This window comes from Dendrobium catenatum, unplaced genomic scaffold (genome assembly GCF_001605985.2).
Source record: "Dendrobium catenatum unplaced genomic scaffold, ASM160598v2 fragScaff_scaffold_621, whole genome shotgun sequence".
Lineage (NCBI taxonomy): Eukaryota > Viridiplantae > Streptophyta > Magnoliopsida > Asparagales > Orchidaceae > Dendrobium > Dendrobium catenatum.
Window position 1 is genome coordinate 12,839,074 of NW_021319083.1, and position 21,356 is coordinate 12,860,429.

The 21,356-nt window shown below is 34.2% G+C and overlaps 1 protein-coding gene across 1 annotated transcript; it reads right to left on the minus strand.

The window, feature by feature from the left end:
• Positions 1-17,946: 17,946 nt before the first annotated feature.
• Positions 17,947-20,190, minus strand: LOC110112479 (protein ELF4-LIKE 3-like). Its single transcript, XM_020844721.2, has 2 exons — positions 20,035-20,190; positions 17,947-18,613 (listed from the first exon to the last, which is right to left on the minus strand). Exon 2 carries the CDS (start codon positions 18,559-18,561, stop codon positions 18,220-18,222), a length of 342 nt encoding a protein of 113 aa, XP_020700380.1. The 5' UTR covers positions 18,562-18,613; positions 20,035-20,190; the 3' UTR covers positions 17,947-18,219.
• Between the last annotated feature and the right edge of the window lie 1,166 nt (positions 20,191-21,356).

Sequence of the window (21,356 nt, forward strand, 5' to 3'; positions counted from 1 at the left end):
ATACCTTTGACCCAGTCCAGGAAGAGATGGGGATCGAGAGTGCCATCAAAGGTAGGAGCATCAACTTTAATATTATTCATGAGTGGTATGTCAAGATCATGACGAGGGTTGTGTCCATAGTGAGGAACTCGATGATTGGCATGATGTTGCCTCTCATTCAGGTAGGTATCATCCCCATACATAGAAGGTGGTCTAGATGATGTAGGCAAAGGGGGGATCAAAACATTTTGAATTGTAATTTTGGAGAGCTTCTACGTCCTCTACTAGAATCAGCTCATTAATATCTAGTAGAGAGCCTTTTAAGCTCATAATTTGGTTATTTATTAGGTTCTCCCTCCCACCCCCCTCTCTTTATGTGGCCCTTTGATTTCCTCCCCCTAGTTCCTTTTCCCTTCCCTATGCTTCTTCGGTTTTCCCCTCCTGGTCCTTCCCGTGGCTAGTTCCTTCCCCTTTTTGTTGTCATTTTCGGTTCCCCTTTTGGCCTTTGGTTATCCCTATTTGGCTGCCTATTTTGATTTCTTCTGGCTGCCTGCCAGTTCCTTCCTTGGCTGCCTTTTTCTGGTTTTTGTGTGGTTGTTTGGGAGTTGTTCCTAGAATGAATGCATGACCTCTATTTCCCTTCTTTAATTGATTTAAATGGAGATGATTATGGACTGTTTGGCTTCCCCTTTTTCTCCTATAAATATAAAGTGTTTTGGCAAATTAAAAAAGTATGTTTTGTGGCTAGTTTTTGGATAAAACCTGCGGGTTTTCTTGGAAAGGCTTGCGAGCTTGTTCCACCTCTTCTACTCTTCTTCTAGGAAAGCTTGCGAGCTTGTCTTCTCTTAGTCTCGGCATTTAACCTCTTTCTTCTCTCCACAAGTTCGACGCCATCTGTACCTTTCTTCTCAACGATTGGCAAGCTTCTTTATGTGTTGTTTCTGTGTCATAAAGTTGTAAGCGTCGTTTGTAAGCATCATTTTATATTATAAAGTTGTTTTAAGTGGAGTCTTTAGTGTATTTTCTATATCCTATGAAGTATTTTTTTTTTGTTTGCATCAATTTGATATCAGAGCCTTGGTTTGTGTCTTCCTAAGTTTTTTTTTTCATGTTTTTTTTAAGTGTCTAGAAAAATGAAAAAAGATAAAAACAGTGATCCAGTGGTGGATGAATATCATCCATAAAATATTGAAGTACCAATTCCAATGGATAAATGGATTCCATCAGAAGGAGATTCAACAGATCCGATACAAAACGAATTATACAGACTACAGATGAAGATGCATATGTGAACGGAGCAATATATGAAGAAAAAGAAGCATCCGCAAGAACAATTCAAGCAAGAATGTGAGATTATTCTGAAAAGGTATGAAACAAAGATTCAAGAGCTAGATGCACCTCTTTCATCTCCTTGGAATAAATCTAAAGCAACCTCATCGGGAGATGAGCTTTTTCAATCGGAGGAGAATTGATGTAGGCAAAGGGGGGGGGGGTTTAAAATATTTTTAATTGTAATTTAGGAGAGCTTCTAGATTCTCTACTAGAATCAGCTCATTAATGTCTAGTAGAGAGCCTTTTAAGCTCATAATTTGGTTATTTATTAGGTTCTCCCCCCCCTCTCTTTATGTGGTCCTTTGATTTCCTCCCCCTAGTTCCTTTTCCCTTCCCTGTGTCTCTTCGGTTTTCCCCTCCTGGTTTTTCTTCGCACGGCTAGTTCCTTCCCCTTTTTGTTGTCTGTTCCGGTTCCCCTTGTGGCCCTTTGGTTTTCCCTGTTTGGCTGTTTGTTCTGGTTTCTCCTGGCTGCCTGTTTCGTTCCCCTATGAAGCCCGTTCCTTCCCTGGCTGCTGTTCCAGTTCTCCTAGTCATTGTCCCGGTTCCTTGGGTTGCTATCCCGGTTCCCCTGGCTGCCTTTTTCTGGTTTTTATGTGGCTATTTGGGAGTTGTTCCTGGAATGAATGCAGGCCCTCTATTTCCCTTCTTTAATTGATTTAAATGGAGATGATTATGGGCTGTTTGGCTGTCCAATTTTCTCCTATAAATATAAGGTGTTTTGGCAAATTAAAAAAGTATGTTATATGTCTAGTATTTGGATAAAACCTACGGGTTTTCTTGGAAAGGCTTGCGAGCTTGTTCCACCTCTTCTACTCTTCTTCTAGGAAAGCTTGCGAGCTTGTCCTCTCTTCATCTCGGCTTTTAACATTTTTTTTCTCTCCGCAAGTTCGACGCCATATGTACCTTTCTTCTCAACGATTGACAAGCTTCTTTAGGTGTCATTTCTATGTCATAAAGTTGTAAGCGTCATTTTATATTATAAAATTGTTTTAAGTGGAGTCTTTACTCTTTAGTGTATTTTCTATATCTTAGGAAGTGTTTATTTTTGCTTGCATCACTAGGTGGGGTGTAGGGGGTAGGATGTTCTCTAGCTCGCTCAAGTGTATCAAAACGCTCAGTGGTGTCTCTATGAAGCTCGGCTAGGTCGGCTTGGTTCTCTTTGAGTTGCTGGTTAATGTTGTTCATTTGGCCTTCCAAAAAGTCTAAAGTCCTACCAAGTTGTTCCGGCTCCATTGGCGTTCACTATGGGACACCTATAGTGACTAGGATGCAAAGGACAACAAATGATATGGTTAAAACACACTTATGGCTTGCAACATGCGTGTGGAAATGTAAAGGACAACAAATTCTAAGAGGTCTAAAAGACTAGATGCAATAGTGAAATTAAACAACTAGCAAAACAAAAAGATGATAAAGAACAATCTATGATGTATCCTAGTACATGCAATTAGAGTAAACCATGCTCTGATACCAGATGATGGACTAAGATGCTTTTAATGAATGCAATAAGAATTTGCACAATTCCTTCATAAGAGCTAGTATGATTAAAACTTATTAGCAATTTAAAACGACAAAATAAAATGAGAAAAGGGCACTTAGGCCAAACCACGTGCCAAATGCTAGAGTTATCAAGATAACATAAAATATCAATACAATGCAAATTAAGTAGCTTTCAAACAAAAATCCCTACGCTAACAATGAGATTAGAAACATAGGTATCAAACTCTCATCCTACGTTTATCAGGCTTGGCAGAAATAGATGAACAAGATCTTCATGAATATATCAAACCACAAGAACAAGTTAGACAAGGAGAATGGGTGAGAAGGAAGATTGGTAAACCTTTATCACGGTTGGGTTGAAATCCTCCACTGAACGGTGCCAAGTTCTTCTATGGCCTCGATAAGGGTGTCTAGAATGCGCTCTACATACTCTTCGATGGTGTTGTCGATGTTCGAATTGACGCCAAAGAAGGTAGAATGGAGGATGCTAATAAACCCTTGTTCGTCGTAGGCGAGACCATAATCACGATCTGGATCGGCCATGCATCGATCTTGTGGCGTCGTAGTATTGACGTAAGCGCTCTTTTCTGTCCCTGCAAATTTTCCTCTAGAATACAAGTGGTGGAAGGTGGAGGAGGGTGGTCGGCCACAAGGAAGAAGCTTGGAAAAACTAGGCTCAGATTTTGGTGGAGTTGGGTTGAATTTAGGAGAGGATTTTGGTGGGAAAGCTGTGAATAATTTCCAAATCAAACGTTCTTGAGTTGGAAAATATTTAGAGAGAATATGAGACAAGAGGGGGGCGGTGGAGCTAGGAGGTGGGGATTTAATTCCAAAAGTGGAGGTGTGATGTTGGAAAGGAATTCAAGAAGGTGGGGCCTTGGGACGGCGAAAGGAGATGAGGAGGAGCTTTGAATTCTTTCCAAAAGATCCACTTGGATTTTGGAAACAAATCCCAAAGGGGATCCAATGGGGCCGGCGGCAATAGGAAGAGGGGGTGTGGTTTAATAAGGCAACAAAGCTTACTTAAATTAATAAATTATATTTGTGAAGAAATATTTTTTCCCAAATTAATTTAAAATTCAAAAGGCTATGATTTGGAAAGTTTCCAAAATTAGGATTTTTAATTTAGGCAATAATTTCAAATTCAAATAGATTTTAATTTGCTCTTTAATTGCATTACCTAAATTATGAATGCTAAAGTAGGAAAGGTTTAATGGCAAGGGAGTTAGGAGGGAAACCAAGGAAGGGGCCGGCGGTGGTGTGGATGGGCTGTGGATGGTGTGGGGATTTGAACCTAGCCGATGGGTGGGGGAGTGTTAGGATGGCGGCGATGAGTCGAGGGAGGGGGGAAGTAGGGCTGGCGGTGGTGGTGGGAGGAGGAAGGGAAAGTGATAGAAAATAAAACCACGAATCTGACTCTTCTTGGTTGGTGGGTGATGCGCGATTCTCCCTCTCCTAGGGATCTCATTTCGATCTATCTCAAGCTCTCACAAGAACTCAAACATGTGGAAAATTTTTATCATTCAATCATTAACATGAAAAGAAAACAATGGGGCTATATATAACCTCGTACAAAGACTCAAGAAAATAAAAGACGACAACACCCACTGGGCTTACATACGACCTCTCTTAAGTAAGGGGTAAAAAATGAAACACTAATAAAGCAAATACAACATAACATAATAATAAAGAAAATAAATAATACAACTTAGAAATACATCGACTCAATCGTGGCCGTAGATCGACGGCCACGTCTCTAATAGACTTTCCACTCTCTGATGTCCCCATCAGTTTTAGTTGGAGTTATTGTAGTCAATGAATAGTTCCCATGCCTTTTAATTGTCACAGTGAATTCCATATTTTCTTTGGTGGGGAGAAAGGAAGGTTATTATTATTTACTTTGGGATCAACATTAAGTATGAAATAGTTTATTTGTGAGAAACTTACTTTCTATTGACATGCCTATGAATGGGCTTTGAAATTTAAAGTTGAAGTCATCTCCACATTACCGAATTTCTTCTATTTTCCACAAGAGGCCATTCAGTTGTCCATTGATTATACTTGAATGCTATGTTGGGTGTATTAGGCTGGAGCCACTTTGAATCCATTTGTTCACTCTATTGTGGAGTTTCGGTGCAATTTGGATTAGAAAATGCTCTATATAGAATGAGTTACTTTCATTTAACTTATATACAGTTTCTGTTTTGTAGGTCACCAATCTTATTTGGTTTTTTTTTTTTTTCATTCGTGCTGTTTCCTTGTGATAAATGTTGAGAGACGCCACCACAAAGCCTGTGATAAGATAAATGTTTATGGCTGACACCAATTGAAGGAATTTGAAACCTAATTTCAATATCAAAAGTTCCCTTCTCTTTTATGAGTGGATGGCACAAGATACTGAAGAATATTGTTAAGCTTCAATCACATCAATTTCATTTTTAAGGTAATTAGCTGTGGAAATCATGATTTATGTTGTATTTTTGGTGCATTACAATAAGAATTGATTGACTATTGAACAACTTCATCTCAGACAAAACCAATTTCTCATAGGCAAATCATAAGGAGTCAAATTAAACAACAAAAATGTTGACGTGAATCAGCTAAGTTTTTCTAGACTCCTCATCCTCTTAGGCTGAGTATTGTATTATTTAATTTTATTTTAAATAGATAATGATAATCTCATGCTTTATTTAGGGTTTCTTTTTTTGCTTTATATATAAACTTCTTGTATTGACATTTTATTAAATGATTGATGAGTGAAATTTTATTGCTTGTTAAAGTCATTGATTGTGTCTTCCTCATTGATCTAAGTTGTATGCATATCACTTCAATTATAGTATATGTAGTGTTTCCTTTTCATCTCCAGTTATCTCATAGTTAATTTTTTGTTCATTTCCTCTTTTGCACTCCTGTCCTAGCCTCAAACCCTAAACCTTAATTTAGACCACACCCTTAATCATCTTAAGCCCTCTTGTCTAAGACCTGTTCTCCCCCAAAATTGAAATAAAATATAGTTTTATCTCAATCTTGAGCCTTCTTTTATTGGAATGAAACAAGCACTTCATGTGATCAATAATTATGCAATCATATGTTTACGATAATTATTATTTCAAGGCTTCTCCAAAAACTATTATCATCATTATATCTTCAAAATAATTATATATATTATCTTGATAACATAACCTCAAGATGTTACCCTCAAATTTCATGTCCTACTTAAACTATATATTCACCTCCAAGTTGTGATAATGTCTAGTTCTTGAACCCTAAATGTTGTCAATCTTATTGTTAGGCTTAATATCATGCTCCTTAGCATCAACGTTATATATATATATTCAACTCATTGTAATGTTTAATATTATTTTAATGATAAATTTTAATATCATGATTATGAATCTTCCCATTTCAAGCAATTAATGTTGTTGGGTACTATGGTTAATGATATTCTACTTCATTATCATGATTCATCCATTTAGAATAAGCATCTTTAGCAACAACATCAACATGAAGCCATATACAACATAGCTAAAAATTAATCAACAACAACATCAAGTCTTTATCCCACTATGTGGGATTATCTACAGAAATTCTGTTTCTCCATCATGTCCTACTAAGAGTCAAATTCTCATTTAAATTTAATAAAAAAAGACCATTTCTAATATTTTATGACTAAATTTTTTAAGGTTTACCTTTACCTTTCTTAAAATAGGCCAAACCCAATACATTTGCTCTCCTAACCGTGTTATCAAAATTCGGAAGGCCGACCTTTTATGTGTCCAAGCCATCTAAGGCGACTCTCTCTAATCTTATCTACCACTGGAGCTACTCCAACCCTTGCACATATATACAATCTAGACAAACTAATTTTGTATCCGGTCAATCATAATTAGTAAAAGTTAAGATAAGTGTTGGTTGATAATATGTCTAACTGGATTGTTCATCTTTTTTAAGCCTAATATTAGACTAGAGGGGATTAAATTGTTGTAATAAAAATTGGTATCAAAGAAATGGTTGAATTCAAAATTATGAATTGAAGTATAATTAGATTTAGACATGAAGTTTGAAATGAGATTAGATCAAAATATGATTTTTTTGATGTAAAACAATACATGCGAAGAGGAGTTGCTTAGGGAATTTGCACGCTTAATTTTAGAGCTCGCAATAATTATACCTTCAAATTGATTTTAAACGACAACATAAAACAAAAAGAGGGGTAAGACAAGCTTAGGCTAAATCACATGCATAGGAGTTAAGATCACAATAATCAATTTAACCTAACGTTGCATGCATGATGGGTTTCAACATTAAATTCCAATGCTAACAATAAGATTAGTCACTAAGCAAGGGTCCACTCACTCAACTCCCTACGATTACTGGGTTTTAGCGGGGAAGAATTAGCATGATCGTTGTGAATCAAACTATAACCACAAGAGATAAGTGAACTAAGAAGATAGGAGAGTTTGGAGGAAGAGTTTACCCAAGGACAAAACTGAATTTCATTTCAATAATCATCATCCCCTCTCCAAGAGGAGGGAGAAGGCTTAAATAGCTAAATACATGAAGGAAAATAAAAAGACACAATTGCCCCTCGGGCAAACATAAGACAAAGCACTCAAGTGAGGGTAGAAAGGGAAAAAAGACAATAACAAATCAAATACATAAATATATCAAAATAAATAGATACGATCGTAGCCTTTGATCTTCGATGTCCTCATCATTTTTACAGAGCTATAGGTTGATGTTGTTGGTGATAATTGATTCAGTTGAGAAGTGGCTTATATTTGACATGATCAGCATATAAGAATTTGTATTAAATAAGTAAATTTACATATTTACATATAAACATTTTTGAAGAAATATCAAATAGAATGAATGACCAATCATTCAAATCAACTGCGGAAGTAAAAATGTTAGCTAGGGATAATTCTAATAGAAGTGGAACTCATAATATAGCAAATGAAGAAGCTAGACCCAAACAGTTAAATGATATTGCAAATCTTATTTTTCAGGTGGTTGATAAAATGACATTTATTGAAGTGTCATCTTCAAGAAATGGGCCAAGGTCTGCATTTGGTAGTGAGGTAGACCAGCATTTCAGGATATTTCATACTTTAAAGTCACTAGCATTCAAGGGAGTAGGTGATCCAACTTAGGGGTGTCAAAATTTGACTCGACCCAAAACTCAACCTGGATCCGACTCAGAAAATTTTAGGTTCAGGTCAATCCGTTTGCCATATGGGTCGGGTTCCGGTTCGAGTTTCCAACCCGTTTCTAAAACCGAGTCGGGTTCAGGTTGACTCGACAACCTGCAATTAACCCAGGTTTGACCCGTGGCTGAGGGCTATAGATTTGTGCTGGTGAGCTGGTCCTGAGTTCGGTTCCTGTCCATCTTCTCGCAGGGTCACACAAGTCCCGCGTCGCATCCGGTGTCCCGCACCCAAGTCCGGACCATTTGGTTCCGATCTGACTTCCCGCAGCAGCACCACAAGGGCCGCAAGGCAGCCTTTAGGCTCGTCTCCTGCAAGGCCGACGAGGCAGCCCTTTGCTCCGCCTGCGACGTCGACATCCACTATGCAAATCCCCTCGCAACCACCACCGCGTAAACTTCCCCTTAGCCTAGCGAATCTGGATCGTTCGAGGAAGAGGAAGAAGCCTTTGAGGGTCGGGTCGGGTCAACCCGATAACCCGCTCAAGTCGGGTACAAGTTGGAATTCTGGACACGTTTGCAAAATCGGATCGGGTTAGGGTCAATCTGTTTAGATCCGGGTTAATTCGGGTTAGACTCAAACCTGACCCATTGACCCATTTTGATAACCCCTAATCCAACTGTGGCTGAGGACTAATTATTGATATATGCAACCTAGAGGGATTTAGTGTCCCGGGCTTCTTTTATTGGTTCACTTGAATGCTATTTCAATGTTTAATTCATACATATTTTGATATTTTATTTGTATGTTTCAATGCTCTATTCATTTCTAGTAGGAGTTTTCAATGGTCTATTATTTATATGTCCATTGATTTTTGGGTTTAATTGAATGTTATTTGAATGTTTGTTCCTAAGTAACTTAGTATTTCATGTAATGTGGGAGGCTAAAGATGGTGGTGCATGTGCAACTTGGGAATGAGATGTGAATTTTATGTGATCTTTTGCTTGAGAGAGATTTATTTTGGGAATCACCTAACAAGCTATGATGCATCGACAGTTCTCTTCAATGAGGCGTATAGTGTCCGACACGATGACACGTATCCGACACGACACGCATTCGCCACTCCTTCAATACGTGTCAACACACCAAAGATGTGTCCTATTAAAAAAAATTAAAAATAGATTGGACAAGCGTGTTCAATACACGTGTATTAAATATTTTATGAATTTTTTTTAAATATAATTTTTTGAATTTAAATTTTTATTTTTATAAAAAATAAAACTAAATTTCTTATTTCCTATCAATAGCACCAAATCAATTTAAGAACTTTGAGGATATTAGAAGAGTATACCATATAATTCAATTGAAGAATAAATGGGACTAGACTAGCTCAAGAAATACTGGAAATTATTTAGGGGCTGAAGAGACGATGCATTGTTCTAAGTTGGTTGGGAATGCTAAGTAAAAAAAAAAAAACACTGTTGATGCACCAGATGAATGGTAAAAAGTTCTTGCAGGTAAATAAAAGACCATGTTACTTATTATGCATAAATGCTTATTAAATATTAACACTAATAAGGTTTATTACACTTGTAGGTTATACCAACAACTAAAAAATTAGATATTGTAACATTGATCCTTAGCTAAGAGTTATATTGGATCAAATTTCCTCTGACGTTGTGGCCATAGGCGATAATGCATGCACATCTAGCCAAGGCAAGTTTCCGGATGATATTAATGGTACCTAAAATAATGACAAGAAGGATAATTTTGTTGAATAAAGCAATGAAAATATGAAGAATATGGATGAACCTCCCAAACATGGTAAAATCAAAAGGCTAGCATATTCCTGTCTTTCACATGAGAAGAAGGGTGGAGGGGCAGGCTTTCTTAGAACTCAATTATGACAATTAGTTAGTGCATTGAATTCAAATTCAACTCCAATTTATGAGTAGTTCATCCCTTCATTGATTTAAACAGTTATCGCACTCAATGCACTATTAAGTGTTGTTTTTTATTCTTTACAATACAAGCTTGATATTTGCAAATGATTTCTATCAATGTCAAAAGGAGGACCAAAGATATTGTTAATAAAGAGAAAATTATAATCATCTCCCTCATGTGTTTACTATGTTTGGTATTTGGAATTTTTACTGGAAAAATTTTCATTAACTTTTGTCTATAATTCTAAATTTATCTTGAAGAACTTCAATGATAGACCTGGTATGATATTTTGTGTTCAACAACATTTTGATACTTCATTAGTTCTTTTCCATATGTTTTTATCAGTGTCAAACTTTCTTACATATAAGACGAGTAGCAGGGCAATTTGATTATAGTCAACAACATGTTGGTAGCAGAACAAAATAGAATATATATACGCTATTTTTTAACAACATTATGACAATAGGATCAACTGACTTCACAAATAATTGCAGCTGTCCCAAACAGAACCACTTGCACTATTAGTTTTTGTCAGCCAAAATCTGTGTTTTTTTTTTGGTATGTGTGTGTGGATTTTGCCAACCAGAACTGAATTTTGTTAGACTGGTCTATTGAACCGGTCTAGCTGGTCCTACGGGACCAGCCCGTGCGCAAAATGGCGGAAGACTTCCGCCTCCCTGTACGCCGTTCGGATCGACTAGGCACCTTAGAGCGATTTTGGAAGTTTTTTTGAGAGAATTAGGAGGGTAATTTGAATGTAGGGACTGTTTGGGGATTTCCTTTTGATTTGTATGCATTAAATAGTATGTTTCCTAAGGTTATGGCATCTTGAATTTGGGCTGAAAGTTGAGATATCCTAGATTTAGGTTTTCTTTTGGGCTCTAGCGGCGTCTAGAAATTTGGGAGAGATGGATCCTCCTCTCGAATAAAGGATCAATTGCATCTTGTTATTTTTCTTCCGTTAGTTTGATTATCTCAATAAAATTCCTGTTTTCCTGATTTTTCCTTTGGAGTTTGGAAGTGTTTTCTCGCAGTTTTCCTGAAATTGATTAGATTTACTCGAAATTTTCAAGTGTTTCCTATCAAATTTCTACAATTTTGAGCTCTCCAAAGGTAAAAGGGATAGGAAAGTAGCTGGTCCTATCTAGTGTAGTTTTGAGCAGTGCAACAAGCTTTGGTTTTGGGGACATGATGGTTAAAACTCCTAGGAAGATGGAGTTACTGACTGGGTTAATCGATTAAATCGTGAGAAGAGAAAACAAATTCTATTCGAAGGAAAATCTGTTTAGTTTTTTTAAAACCTTTACGGGTTCAATGGCTTGATATTATAAACCTACAAAATGCTTGTTCTGTTGAGCTTTTGATGTGATCAGTTTTTTTTGGTTAACCGGACTAATTCCAACAGTGGTGTGTCAGGCTTAAGTGTAGGATCCATCCATTATATTTTATGAATGAAGAATCATTTTCGTACCTAATTGAAGACCCGGCGAGATGTGCCAAATGTTCGTGTTTTCTTGTCATGGACAGAACAGGAGAAATTATTACGTGCGGAGTCCGGATACGTCCGAACTCCAATTAAAACATGATACATGTCCTTGTACATAGTGTGTACAACTTATGTACAAATTACAAAATTATGTACATTATGTGTGCAAACTTATATACATAATATACACATTATGTACACAATTGTACACAGTATGTACAAATTTGTATACACTATGTTAAAGCATATGATAAAGTTCCAAGAGAAGTGCTATGGAGAGTTCTTGAAACGAAAGGAGTCAATAATGCTTATATTCAAATCATTAAAGATATGTATGCAGGAGCTATTACTTGTGTTCAAACACAAGGTGGTTTGACCAAGTATTTCCCTATTTCGGTTGGGTTACATCAAGGATCAGCCATAAGCCCATATCTTTTTGCTTTAGTCATGGATGTTCTCACTAGACATTTGCAAGAGGATGTACCTTGGTGTATGCTTCTTGCTGATGATATTCTTCTTGTTGACAAGACTAGAGAGGGAGTTGAAGGTAAACTGGAATTATGGAGGTCAACTTTAGAGTCAAAAGGTTTTCGCTTGAGTAGATCTAAAACAAAATATATGGAGTGTAATTTTAGTAGAAATAGACCTAGTGAGGGGACTTTATTAGATTTAAATGAGAATTTGACTTTTAATAGGACACAATGGAGAAAAAGGATTCATGTTGCCGACCACACGTAGTGGGATAAAGGTTTGATGTTGTTGTTGTTGTGTTCAAGGACACGTGTCACGTTTTTATTGGAGTCCGGACGTAACTCTACATCCGGACTCCCCATGTAATAATTTCTCCCAAAACAGATACTGGGATTGACATTGAAGGCATTATGGGGATATGGTTGCTTTTTATTATTTGAAATATCTATGAAATATATTGCAAACATTAATGGGCACAAAGCTTAAGATAATGTTTAGTAACAGATCACGAGAAAAAAGTGACAAAGATGAAGGATAAAGATGTAGGACATAACTTGATTGATGTCGCATGGGTTTTGACGTTTTGTGAAGTATTTCTCCAGCTTATGTCCAAAACCTGGAAGTGCTATGTTTGATGGTTCTCCTTCTCCAACAAGTATTAGGAAAATTATACAAAAATACTAACAATTAGATGTGCCAAATGGCCATAATATCTTCTAATGGCTAATTGTTTGTTTGTCTAGGAAGTGTTCTAAATTTTAGTATTGAAGAAAACTGGACATGTCAAATATTTGCATTTCCTCAAAGTGATTCGTCACGACCGAGCTTGATTGTGGTGAGAAATAAGCAATAGTGGGTTAGAATTATGGGTGTCAATATTTGACACAACCCGAAAATCCGATTCAAACCCTACCTGAAAATTTTGGGTTAGGGTTTACACGAATCTAAAACGGGCCGGGTTCGAGTTCAACAATTCAACTCGTTTAAAAAATCAGGCCGGGTTCGAGTTGAGTCCTTTGACCCGAAATTGACCTATTTTTACCCAAAAACCCGTTTCTGACCTGACAACCTTCGTTTGATCAGTTTTTGACTCGTTTTTTACCCAAAAAGCGGAGATTGACCCGTTTTTTTATCTGAAAACTAACAGTTTTTTGTTGGAACCGAGTCATTCGTGTCATGTCGGGTTGATGACCCTGATCTGAAGCAGGTCGGGTTCGGGTCTTTAAAACTGACTCGTTTGTAAAAAATGGGTCGGGTTTGGGTTGACCCGAATAGTACCGGGTCAATTTCGGGTTTAACCTGTACCAGACCTGTGACCCGAAATTGACACCCCTAGTTAGAATGTGACTCTTTAAGTGACATACTATAGTTTAAATCCAATTGTGAAGAAAAATAAAGGTTAGGTAGGATGTCATCCTTAAGTGTTATATCATGAGTTAGGCTTTGTTTGGAATATTTTTTTCACTGTTTTCTGCAACAATTTTTTCATACAAATTTCTTTGAAGTATCGAAAAAATTGGGGCAAAAAACTGTCCCAAACGAAGCTTTAATCCGATGTTGGTGAAAAGCAAGCTATGATTGATTGAGTGTAAATCCAATATTAGATTTGACAAATTGACTTTGGGGAATTCATGATGGTTATGAATAGATGATAGAAATGCAATACTAAACCCTAAAAAAGAAGCTAATAAACTGAACCAGCTCTTTGGCCTTTTATTCATGCAGATCACACATTCTTGACCTTGATCGCCTTCGCTCTTCAAAATCGCCATTTCTCTCAATCAGAGCTACCAAAATATTTATGATCTCCCTCTCTATTTGTTTTTGAATCTTACAATTGATGATAAAGATTCCCCTCCTCGCCTTCTTCCTCGATCGAGAGGCGCCAACAATTAGCCTTTTCTCCCTCGTCTTCCTCTTTGATTGAGAGGTAACCATGAGTGTTCCTCTTCTTCTCACAAACAACTTTTTTTTTCTAAGTCTTCTTGTTCTTATTATCCTTAAAGACTGCTTCATTTTCCCCACTTGAGTTAGTAACAGGATTCCAGTTTTCTTAAATTTATATTATATTAATTGCTTTATTGTTGTCTTTTGATTAGGTTAGATTTATAATAATGTTGATTTTAATTAGAGTCATGGAAGTACTTTTGCGCTTTGATTTTATTAAGGTTTTGTTTGAGACGATTTTTTTACTGCTTCTTAAAGCAGATTTTTAGTACTAAGGACTTAAAATTAGGTTTTATTACTCTTGCACTAGATTTAACTTGCACATACTGAATTGATTTGTATCAGATCATATGAACAAAGCTATTACTAGAAATAAAAATCAATATTTGATATCTTATAGGGTAAGAAGTAGCACATGAAATTTTTATATTAGAAAAATCTATAAAAAAGACCATAAAATAAACTATAGAAGTTACAACAACTTTACATAAGTCATACTGATATTATATATGAGATCTTTAAGAAGTTGGTAGCTGGGGCATTAGGGTTAGTTATTTATGGTATTCTAAATTCATTCAGGGTTGTTTGATTTGTTGGAAAAAATATATAAAATAAAATGAATGCAAATTAATTTATTGTTATATTTAAAATTAAAGTTTCGTTTGGTACATTTTGGACATTGCATTTTCATTAGTTTCAAAAATTTTTGTATTAGAAAGTAGTAAAAATAATAGTCTCAAAAGAAGCCTCACAATTTAGGCTTCGTTTGATTGGAAGTTTTTGACGTTTTAAAACGGCAAATTTGTTTCTTCTTTATTGTTTGGTTCGTCAATTCACGTTCCCAATAACTCCGTTTTGTTCATTTTTCTGTTGTTTTAAGAAAGCTTTTTATATATACTTCTCCGTTCCAAAACTCAATTTTCTAAAACAATATATTTTAAAACTCTCTTTTACAAAAGCAACAAATAACCAAACGAAGCCTTAGTTTATTTTCAATGTATTCAAAATTCATCGATTTGATCAAATTTTAAACAAATTGTTGCTACCGCCGCTACCTTCTGCCATTGGCTATAGGCCACATATTGGCCATTGCCACCACTCATTGACTGACATTACCATCGGGTTTACATTGAATTTATTTGACTTCAAACCAAGCATAAAAAAGAATATCTTGTAGTTACTTTACGCTCAACCAAACAACTCAAAAATATCTCAAATATGCTATTTTTATTTTACATTGAATTTTATGTACATCAATAGAGAATATTCTTAGAAATGTTACAAATCTATAGTTAGTTCACATCAAAGACCCAATGTCCTCATGATTTAGAGCAATTAAGGTAAACAAATATTTGGATAATTATAGAGAGAATTAAAATAATTTAGTAATATTTCACCACTCAAATTAACCAGCATTTAAGATCAATTTTAAATTTAATAATAAATGTTCTAAAAATATGTATTTAATTTGTTATCTTATGGTCTTCTTGTATTTATTTTACATTTTTCATATACTCCCCAAAGGGCAATTTTATAATTCTTATTTTATAAGTTTTTGCTTTATTGATTGACCTTTTTTAAAATAAAAAAACAAAAGCTTCTCTCACATTTGTCTCTTATATTAATTATTTAACCTAAAAAGTAGAAAATTGTCTAGCTTAGTTGGTACCAATCCTCTTTCCTCCTAAAACTCTCCTTATTGCCCAATGCATTATGCATGTGACTCTTTAGTGGCCCAATCAAAAATTTAAATTTAAGAAAAAATATATGAAAAATATAAATATCAAATTTAGAGAATGATAAAAATTCTATAATGTACATAATAGAAAGAAAATTTAAAGATAAAAAATTTATGAGAGTATTAATAAATGATTTCACTCTATTAATTTTTCAGGTAGAGTTTAGGTTGAAAATTTAGACCCGATTATTTTTTTTGTGCTGGATTGGGGTTGACATAAAACCTAAAACTAATCTGATTATAATTCAGGTTCATGTTAGATGGGGCCGGATTCTAGTTAAAACGATTACTTTTAGGCTAAACAAATAGTGTTGATCTAAAAATTACACGATTTAATATCTATATGATGTATGAGTCAAATTAGTTTAGTTCGGCTTAGTTAGGCTGACTTGACTATCATTTAATCAATTTGATAAACATATCACTATCTCTCTCTCTCTCTCTCTCTCTCTCTTAAAAAATGATATTAAAAGTAGATGTTGGCTTCATAATTAGAATAAAATCTCTAATCTAATATAAATTGTATTAAGATTGACTTGAAAGGGGAATACAACTAATTACACATTTCTATTTTAATGTAAAAATTTTCCCTCCTTATTTGCTTTAAAATGAGCCAAATTTTGGGTTAGACATATTTTCCCAAATAATAACAAAATTATAAATAAAAAACTTTTCCAAAAAAAAATATTGAATGCATATTTAGAAATTTAAAGTTAAAAAATCCACAAAATTAATTCAATTTCTCTCATATTTAAAACAAATTCATATCATTCTTCAAAATTACAATCACATCACTCTCACATTTGGGTATTCTAGCACGCCACATTAATTACACTAGTCCTTTTTGATATTAATAGTGGTGTGTTTACATTAATATAAAATGTAAAAATATTAATACATTTTTAATTAAAAAGAAAAAAAAACTACGTCAAGTTATTCAACTGCACTATGCATCAGAATGAGCTTCAAAGTCTTTGAATTTGTACTAAAATTAGTGTTCTATATAATATCCCGAATCATACTAATTTTAACATAAATTTAAAATCTATGATGTTCGCACTAATATATTTTATATCAAAATACTTTAATATATTTTTTTAATAAAAAAATTAGCCTATAACTTTAAAAAAGAGATTTATTACAATAAATAAACAAATTAAGATAAAAAGGAATTCCTAATATTTCACCAAAAATTGTTTGTAGAAACTTAGGAAAATTCTTCAAATAAGTTTCTTGAAATAAAAATCTTCCTATAAACTTTATAGGAAGGGAGGGGTCTCCCAAGTAGTTAATTACAATGAATGATTGGTCCACAAAGAAAGGACATAAGGAAACAATCAACTTGGAGAAAGGGTAGTCTGGGAATCAATGGGGAAATAAAACAAAAGCTAAGTTATCAATGAGAGAAGATAAGCATATGGTGTGGCTCCCATTTCCAAAAAGAACTACTTCTGTCCTCTTCCTTGGGATCTCTTTCTCTCTCTCTTTCTCTCTCTTTCTACTCTCCCTCTTTCTCTCTCTATCTCTCTCCCTCTTTCTCTCTCTATCTCTTCATCTTTCTCTCTCATGCCCACTTTTCTGTAATTCCAATTGCTACATAACTGCATTTAAACCAAGCTTTCCTCAACTGCTCAGCACAGCTAAGATTTTGATCATTATCATCATCAGTTCTGTTCAAAATATTTAAAATTTACTTTATAGATTTCCATTCTACATTCAATGCTATTGAATGTTGTCTGAGATGTGAGATTGATTTTATGTATTTTAAAAAAAAAAAGTCTAATATTAGTTAGCTAATTTGATTAATCTATCTATTCTCAATCACTCATATAGAAATCACCAATAAATTCATCTGATTGTTTGCAAATAAAAAATTTCATTTAATTATTATATATTTACATATTACATACTCAAATTTTTATATTTATTTATATAGCAATCTAACCTTAAATTATATAAAAATTTTCATTAATATTATAATATCTTAATTGATAAGTTTTGATCTGATTTAGATACTAAAATATTATAAAAATAAATATAAAGATATGAGTGGTAGATATGTAATTAGAATTTAGTGATATGTATATAAATTCACCCAATAAAAAAATTAATTTTTTAAAAGAATATAATTTTCTTTTCATGTATTTTAAGTGTGAAGTGAAATCATCGGTTTTCATGAGCTTCGAAGGTGTATTTATAGTCTAAAATCAACATTAATTTTTAAAGATGCGTTTTTAAAGCTTGGTTTAGGATGGCTTTCTTCTTGTTTTTTAAAACAGATTTTTAGTATAAAAATTTCGTGAATTTGAATTTTTTGTACTAAAAAATCATTTTAAAAAGAAATTCAAAAGCTGACCCAAACGAAACCTTAATCCCAAATAATCAAATGAGCACAAACCCTATTTTTCATAATCTTATCTTCAATAGATACCATCCATAATGATTATCTCAATCCCAATTAGATAGCAAGGAGTTCAAACAATTACATGGGATCATATCAATAATTATGTTTCAACTCAAGAGCTTTTCTACTCTCACACACCTTCATCCTCTTCCTCTTCTTTTTTTTTGTCAATCTATGAATGCTATCAATCATCAAAAGGATTTCGATCCTTACCACCATTATTGTCTCTTTGCCAAAAGATTTCTCTGGTTTCTCGAGCATCATACAATCTTCAGCTCGATCGAATTCTCTTCTTAGCATCAGAGCGCATTGTGCCGGCAGACGAATCGCCGTCGGAACAAGACTCGATAGATTTGGCGAAGGAGGAGGAGAGGTCAGCATAAAGGTCGACGACTCGCTTGATATTGTTGTTTAGCTCTCTGATGAGACCGACATTGCGGCTGAGGTTATCGGGGATCTTGGATTCATGATTCTGATTGATTTCTTGAATGAGAAGGCGATTCTGATCCAAGATGTTCTGAACTTGAACAAAACTCTTCTGAAAATTCTGAACAACTTTGTTCTCAATATGATTTCCATTGCCAGTGCCTGAGAATGTGCCTCCTCCCTCCATTCTTAAGAGTTGAAGCTTGTTCAGTTCCCCTCTAATGGAGTCAAAAGTAGATCTGAAACAAAGATAAGAGAATTGAAGATTTCTATCAAAATCAAATAAGAAAAGGGCAATGCTTCATAACTGCTAATGCTATGTGGAAGATGACTTTGGCACATGAAAATGTCAAAATCACCTCTTTTAATTGCAATGGGTTGTTTCCTTTGTTGAAATCAGATTGGGAGACAATTTGACAAATAAGACAATCCTCTCCCATTAGAATGGACTAGATATGATATACTTCATAAAAGAGGTAAAGAAGTTATGATAGTATAAGAAAATGATTAGTCAAAATAATTTCTTTTTGACAAATGTTCATGATGTTAAAAAAGCATTAGACTTACATATAATCATCATAAGTAAAGCAAGAGTGGCCTACTTTGATCTTGTTTTTATTTAGGAATTGGAAATAAAAATGAAAAAGTAGAGAGAGAGAGAGAGAGAGAGAGAGAGAGAGAGAGAGATGAATATATTATTGTTTTGAACACAAGCATTAGGAACAAGAAAGTGGAGAACTGGGCTTCAATGTCTTCCTTTTTTTCAGAGGTAACAGATAACATACAGAGTTTTTGTGAATAATAAAACAAAAGCTGATCTTGGCTTTTGGAGTGAGCAAATTTATAGAAAAACACTTTGCTTTCTTCTTTGGTTTCATAAAAGACTCAAAACAAGAAAGAAGATAAACTTTTCCTTTCATGGATTTCCAACCAAATTAATCTCAAATTCAGACACATACCCAAACTTACAAAGCCTTAAACTAATGACCTGATTTCGTTTGGAACCGTTTTCTAACTGTTTTCTAAAGCACTTTTCAATATAAAAATTTCTTTGAAGCGGCGAAAAAGCAGTGGCCAAAAGCTGTCCCAAAAGCCTTATGAAGGAGAACAGAGGCAAGCTGAGTGATTCGGATTCGAACGCAGTCACTTACTAATTTCTAACAAATTGTAATTTGATGGTTTCCTCTCACAACAAAAGGGAAAAAAAGATTGGTTGAAGTGTTTTCCACACAATTGATGGAACAAGAAAGCTGATTCAACTGAAACTGGAAAAATCAAACGATTCTCACGATTTCTATGTATTTTTTAGAGCAAAGAAATAAACACCATATCAGAAATCTCACATCCATTGCCTAATAAGAAGAGATTACACCACTGATGAACCATTAGGATCTATTATGGTGCAAAGAACAAGCAGAAATGGGCACAAAGAGAGCTAAAACTGAGCTCCTTCCATGAGCAAAACAAAAATGAGAAAACAAACAAAAAAGCAAGGTTTTGATTCCAAATTCCTCGCAATCTTCAAAAACAGCAAATACCCATTTTCCAGAAGAGATCCACAAAAAGACTATGGATCGTTTTTGTTTCTATCAACAGTAAAAAAAATTCCCAGAAAACTAGTAAAGAGAATCAGAAATCAAAAGAACAACTTTTTTTTCACCTTGGAAGTCTCAAACATTTCTCCGGCGTCGAGGGAGGAGAAGAAAAGAAGCAAAGATCCTTTATTTCGCTATTTTTGCAGGATTCTGGATGAGAGGTACCGAAGGGCTCCTGAAACTGAGAGATTTAAAAACCAAAAAAAATACAAAAAATACCGAGTTTTTTGCAAAACTCGGTATTTTTTGGGATTACTCGGCATTGCTCGGTATTACTCGGTATTGATCTTCACAGAGCGGTATTCCTCGTTATTACCAAAGAATACCTAGCAATACCGACCAAATACCGAGCAAAAACCAAGTAACAATCCTCTAACCGAATGTAGAGCTACGTCCGGTCAGATGACGTAATAAAAATTCGTCCTTAAGAGACCTTTAACCAGACTTTTTAAGAATGGAATAAGAAAAAAAAATCAAAATATTCTCTTTTAATTTTTATATGAATATTTTTTAATGATTAATCAGAAAAGTTAGTTAAAGATTAATAAGAATCTTATTACAATGGATTAAAGTATTATTAAAAACTAATATTATTTAGTAAAAACTAATCCTCTTTTAAATACCACAATAGTAAAGATAATTAGTATTTAATAGATGATTAAAATCTATGAAGTTAGAATTTGCTTCTTTCTTCATAACATTGCATTAGCGAGACTTAATTAATGAAAGCTTCATCCCTAAAAATCAAATTAATCATCACTATAATCTATTTTAATTTTTTTTCTTGGGCAAAGTGAGTGCTCGAATTCAGCCCACGAAAATTCTCAAATTTATTTCCAACCAAAGCTCAAAGAATTGGAGCGCAATCCATTTTAATTCAAAAAATTAATAGAGCTCTAAGAACATCATAAACATTAATACATCATCATTAATTTTATTTATAATTGAGAGTTGCATTTGGCTGATTTGATTAGTTTAACTTGAAGATTAGCTAAATCAATTTATTTTTGTTTTAAAATTTTAAAAAGTAAATCAATCGAAATATTTTTCAAATTGAATTAGATCAAAGCAAACTCTAGTTCAATTCTATTTAAAATAAAGCAAAATTTGGATAAAACAAAATGTAATTGGTGTTAAATTAGTATTAATGATGAATCTAATTATTTTTAGCTTAAGTACTACAACAACAACAACAATAAACCTTTATTTTGACTATGTGGGGTCGGCTATACATGAATCATTTCTCTTCATTATGTCATGTTAAAAATTAAATTCTCATTTAAATCTAATAAAGAAATGTCATTTCTAATATTTTTCAACTAAGTCTTTTTAGGTCTAGCTCTACCTTTCTTAACATAAGTCAAATCTAATACATCGTAATCGGGTC